Below are 4,895 nucleotides of genomic sequence, written 5' to 3'. Positions count from 1 at the left end.
CTACGTGACCTTGGGCAAGTCACGCCAGCAATCCAGGCCTGTTTCCTCATCTGCCTCAAGTGGGCTATGATGAGAGCTAAGGCCATGTCCCCAGGGGCCTGGCACGCAGTAGTTGTAGGTACTGCCAAGTTCATTGCTGTGAAACCAGCTAGAGCGGATGGGTAGGGAGCACTTCCAGAGAGGAGGCTGAACCATCACCTTATAAATGGGGAAAGGTGCTTTAAGGGAATAGTTAAGAAGAGGTGACAAATGAACTGGGCTGTGAAGAATGAGGAGTTTGCCTGGTAGAGAGGGTAGAATGAAGGGAAAATGCATGCAGAGTTTGCGTGGGGCTAGCAGGAAGTCTAGCGGATGCCAAGGCCGGTGGGAGGTGGGGCCGGAAGGGTTCACTGAGGTCAGAGTCCAGAAGGCTTTGGGTGTCCGGCTAAGGGGGGCGACGGGAGCCGCGGGAGGTTTTTGAACAGGGGAGAGGCACATTCTGAGTGGTGCCTAAGGCGGACTAACCTGGCGGTGGCAAAATAGCTTGGGAACAAGAAAGGCAGGCTCTGGTTTTCTGGGCCAGCTCTGCCTTTTTCCAGCTGGTGACCTTGGGCGAATCATGTTCCCCTTGGTGTCTCGATTTCCTCATTTGTAAATGTGGTTTGTAATAGCACCGTGAGGATTAAATGAGGTCATACTTACAGAGGGATCCAATAGCGTGGGGCATACAGTGGGCCTGGTTATTGGGTGGGGCAGATTGGAAAGGCAGAGACCAGAGCTGGAGGCTGCAGGGGAGGCTGTGCAGGGTCCAGGTGAGATGCTGAGGATGGGCTGAAGCCTCAGGGGAGGGAGTGTGACGTCACAGGCAGGGACAAGCCATGTGTCACAGAGGAGAACACAGGCCTTGGAGTCTAGCAGGCCTGGTATGAATCTCAACTCTGGTACTTCCCAGCTGTGTGACTCAGCAGAGGCCCCTAGTTTCTGTGAGCCTCAGTTTTCTTCACCTGTAAAATGGGCCTGCCGGCCTCCACTGCTCAGGGCCCTGGTGAGGAGGAAGTGGGGGTGCCAAGCTCCTGGGAGACCCCTGCTAAGAACATTTTGAACTGACAGGAAAGGCAGAGGGAGCAGAGGAGGAGGCTGGAAAGCATGGCAGGCAGGGGGGAAGAGGAAAGGGGAAGGGGGACGTTCACTGGTAATTAGAACGTTTGAACTTCAGAAAAGTTAATTAATGATGAAGCTGCTGCTGGAGCGATGCTCAGGCTAGAAGGGGGCCCTGGCAACAACCGAAATTAATTACAGGCTGTGGCGGGGGAACGGCAGTGGGGTGAGGAGGTGGCAGGAAAGAGCAGGGCTTGGGCAAGGAGGGTCTGAGGGGGAGGCAGGGCGGAAGGCAGCATCCCAAGGTGAGCAAGGGTCCAGGGATGGGAGGGAGGCTGTTGCCAGGGAAACCAGGTTAGTCTCTCATCCGGCAAGGGGTGCTCAGCACCCCCTGGGCAGGGTCTGGCGGAAGGTCTGGCTGGTGTGGTTACATCTGAACTTGGAACGAGTCTGAAATTTAGGGGCGAGGGTTTTCATTCAAGCATCACTGGATGTCACAGTGGGCAGGGCCCAGAGAGGTTTACATATTCATGCCACAGACATTTACTAGATGACTGTCACTGTCAGAGCTGTGAATGCAAAACCCCTGTTTCCTTGGAATGCAGGTTCTAGCTGTGGATGAAGACAGTGGGCAGGCTGACATGTCAACAAGGCAGCTTCAGGGCATAAGTGCCCAGAGACCATAAAGCTGGGAGACGGGAGTGGTCAGGGTGGAAGAGAGTGACCGCTGAGGAGGAGAGATTAGATTAGATGGGGACTACTCAGAGGAGGCGACAATGACGTTAAAGGGTCAGAAAGAGCAGTCCTTGAGGTCTTGAGAAGGGTCTGCCAGGTAGAGGGAACAGGTGGTCAGGGAAGGAGGAAGTGACTGTCAGAGGGCCGTGGTCTGGGGTGGAGAGGCAGGGATGATCCAGAGGTGGCCTGCCAGCCAGGCCTCTGGGGACTGCTCCCTTCCTGAGCCTGAAGGGAGCTGTCAGGCTGGGGCAAGGAGGTGTGTGTATGGGAGGGTGTTGTTCTGCCTGTGGTGGCTTAGTTAGGGCTTCAGGTTCTCAGGTGGGTTTGGCACGTGTGGCCATGTCTGCTGTAAAGGGGGCGTTGCCTGGTTCCGAGGTGCCTGGAACTCGGTCAATGACCCATTCAGGGAAGGAACCGGAAGAGGGGAAGAACCAGGAATGGGGTGTATGCCTGTGCTTGTGGTGGTGGGAGTTACTGCATTCCAGGGTGCATCCTGCCCCACGTGCCCACGGGCCCCGCCCCCACTGTTTTGTCCTTGACTCACACTGTGCACGTGGTTTGAATGTGTCAGCATGCTGGTGATCCTGTTGAACTGCGTGACACTCGGCATGTACCAGCCGTGCGATGACATGGACTGCCTGTCGGACCGCTGCAAGATCCTGCAGGTGAGGCCGGCGCGCCCCGCTCCGCCCCGCCTGGATAAGACGGCCACCCTATCCTGCCTGCCCCACCCCGCCCTACCCGGCTATGCCCCGCCCACCACCGTGCCTCGCCCATCCACGATGCCACGCCCAACCGCCCCCATGCCCCGCCCCAACCCTGCCCACTCCGCACCACCGCCACATCCCCACTACCTGGCCTGCCCTCAGCCGGCGGTCTTTCCTCACTTCTACCTGGTCTCATCCATTTCCCTTCACGATCTTCTTTCTCCTCCATCCCTTCCTCTCCATCTTGGGGCCTCTGCCCCAGTCCGGGTCCCCTTCTTCTCCCCCTCCTCCTCTTGGTCTCCCCAACATGACTCCTCCCTCTCCAACGCTCCTCTACGGAGGTCTGCCCTTCACTTCCAGGAGCTCTTGGAATAAAGCCAAGCTCTGTAACTGGCCCCACAACAAGCCCTCGAAGAGCGGGCGTCAAGTATCTTGCCCCATCTCCCGAGGTCCCAGGTGGGGCCAGCCCTTGGTACCTGCCATGACCCCACGTGGTGCATGCACACCCGTAGTGCAGGTGTTAGGGTTATACCCATTTTATGGGTGTGAGAACACTCAAGGCCATCTACCTGGGAAAGCCAGATTCCTCCCGGAGAAACGGCCCTCGGCCTCCTGTGTTTCCACAGGACTCATCAGGTCCCAAGCAGCCCAGGGCCTCAGAATCCCCTGGGGCACTTGTTAGAGATCCAGACTGCTGGTCCATCTCAAACCTGCAGAATCAGAATCTCCGAGGCGAGTCTAGGGTTCAAGTGAGTAACAAGCTCCTCCGCCAGCCCCAGGCCCCTGAGCAACGTTAGAACAGATTATCCTCCTTGGGTACTAGGCTGGCTTCCCTACCAGGCTTCCCTACCAGGTTGTGAGTTCTCTCAAGACTCATTTTTCTGTCTCCAACACCTAGCCTCCATCCTGGCACATAGTAGGTGCTCAGTGCCCGGTTGTTGAATTGAATTGCCCTGCAGCCCTCAACGATCCTGGAAAGAGGAATTTCACCCAGGTCCCTTCCTTAGGAAACATATTTACCTGAGCTCTGGTTAGGGACACATTTGGGACTTCCTTTCTGAGCAGAGGAAGGCAGCACTGAGACCCGTGCCTGGCGGGGGAGTTGGGCCTCGTTTGAGAAAGTTCCTTCTGTGTGGGCTTTGGAGTCAGATAGACCTGAGAGTCAGTTCTGGTTTTGCCACTCACTCGCTATGTGACCCGAGGCAAGTTGCTTAACCTCTCTGAGCCTCGGTTTCCTCCTCTGTAAAATGGGACCATTTGCGGGGTCATTGCGAGAATTAGAAGAGAGAATTCAGGTCAAATGTTTAGCCAGTGCTTGGCAATTATTAGAGAGAGCCTCTTTGCTCCACATCCATCTGGGTCCCTTGTTATTATACCTGGTTTTAGGGAACAAATAAATGGGCTGTATGACCTTGAGCAAGTTCACTCCCCTCTCTGGGCCTTAGTGTCCTCAACTGTGAAATGACTGCATTGGACCAGGATCTCTGAGGTTCTCTTCCTGCCTAGGATAAGAAGTTTTCAGGTCTTTCCCAGGTCCCTTTCATCCACGACCATGTCCCCATCTCACACTGTGGCTCTGACCCATGGGTCCTGCTCCCGAACCTCACGCTGTCCCTTCATCCTGCCCTGCAGGTCTTTGATGACTTCATCTTCGTCTTCTTTGCCATGGAAATGGTGCTCAAGATGGTGGCCCTGGGCATTTTTGGCAAGAAGTGCTACCTTGGAGACACATGGAACCGACTGGATTTCTTCATTGTCATGGCAGGGTAGGTGATGCTCGTCGGGCAGATCTGAGCCTCTGGTACATGCCTGACTCAAGTTCAGTAACGCGGGGGGCCTCCTGGTGATGACGGTGAACCTGCGTGGTGAGGTCTGGGAGGCAGACACTCCTTCCTCCCCTCTCTGGCAAGTCACGTGCCCTCCTGCACTGTCAGCTGACACTGGGTCTGCTTTACACCAACTACTTGTATGACCTTGAGAAAATGACTTACCCTCTGTAAGCTTCAGTTTCCTCATCTGTAAAATGGGGATAATAACAGTAGCTATGTCAAAATGAGCATCCAATAAATGTTAGCTGCTATTATTATTATTCTAGATCACTCAGCAAGTCAGAGAGTGAGCAGACTCAAGCACTGTCTGGCTCCAAACTGTGGTCATTTCTACCAAGGCATAAGCTATAGTCAGAGAGAGGCCAGGGTTACGTCTTAGTGTCTTGTTCCTGCTTAGTGCCTTGTTCCTGCTTTCCTAGCTCAAACCGGGCTGGTGGCTCATTCATGCATTCATACATCAAGCAGGGCTTGAATACTAAGTGTAGGTGTGGGGTATGGAGAACAGCAAACCCAGACAGAGGCCTTGTCCTTTAGCAACCGTCTGGGG

The 4,895-nt window shown here is 55.1% G+C and overlaps 1 protein-coding gene across 1 annotated transcript in view; it reads left to right on the top strand.

Moving 5' to 3' along the window:
- The window catches only part of CACNA1I (calcium voltage-gated channel subunit alpha1 I), a 102,237-nt gene that overhangs the window by 18,686 nt on the left and 78,656 nt on the right, over positions 1-4,895 (top strand). Inside the window, exons 2-3 of the mRNA XM_011369120.1 lie at positions 2,366-2,477; positions 4,152-4,285. Of these exons, the coding sequence (XP_011367422.1) occupies positions 2,366-2,477; positions 4,152-4,285 (246 nt within the window). The remainder of the gene's footprint in view (positions 1-2,365; positions 2,478-4,151; positions 4,286-4,895) is intronic.

Source organism: Pteropus vampyrus, unplaced genomic scaffold (assembly GCF_000151845.1).
Source record: "Pteropus vampyrus isolate Shadow unplaced genomic scaffold, Pvam_2.0 Scaffold145, whole genome shotgun sequence".
Lineage (NCBI taxonomy): Eukaryota > Metazoa > Chordata > Mammalia > Chiroptera > Pteropodidae > Pteropus > Pteropus vampyrus.
The sequence above is the reverse complement of the archived record's forward strand: the minus strand, read 5'-3'. Positions and strand labels throughout refer to the sequence as shown.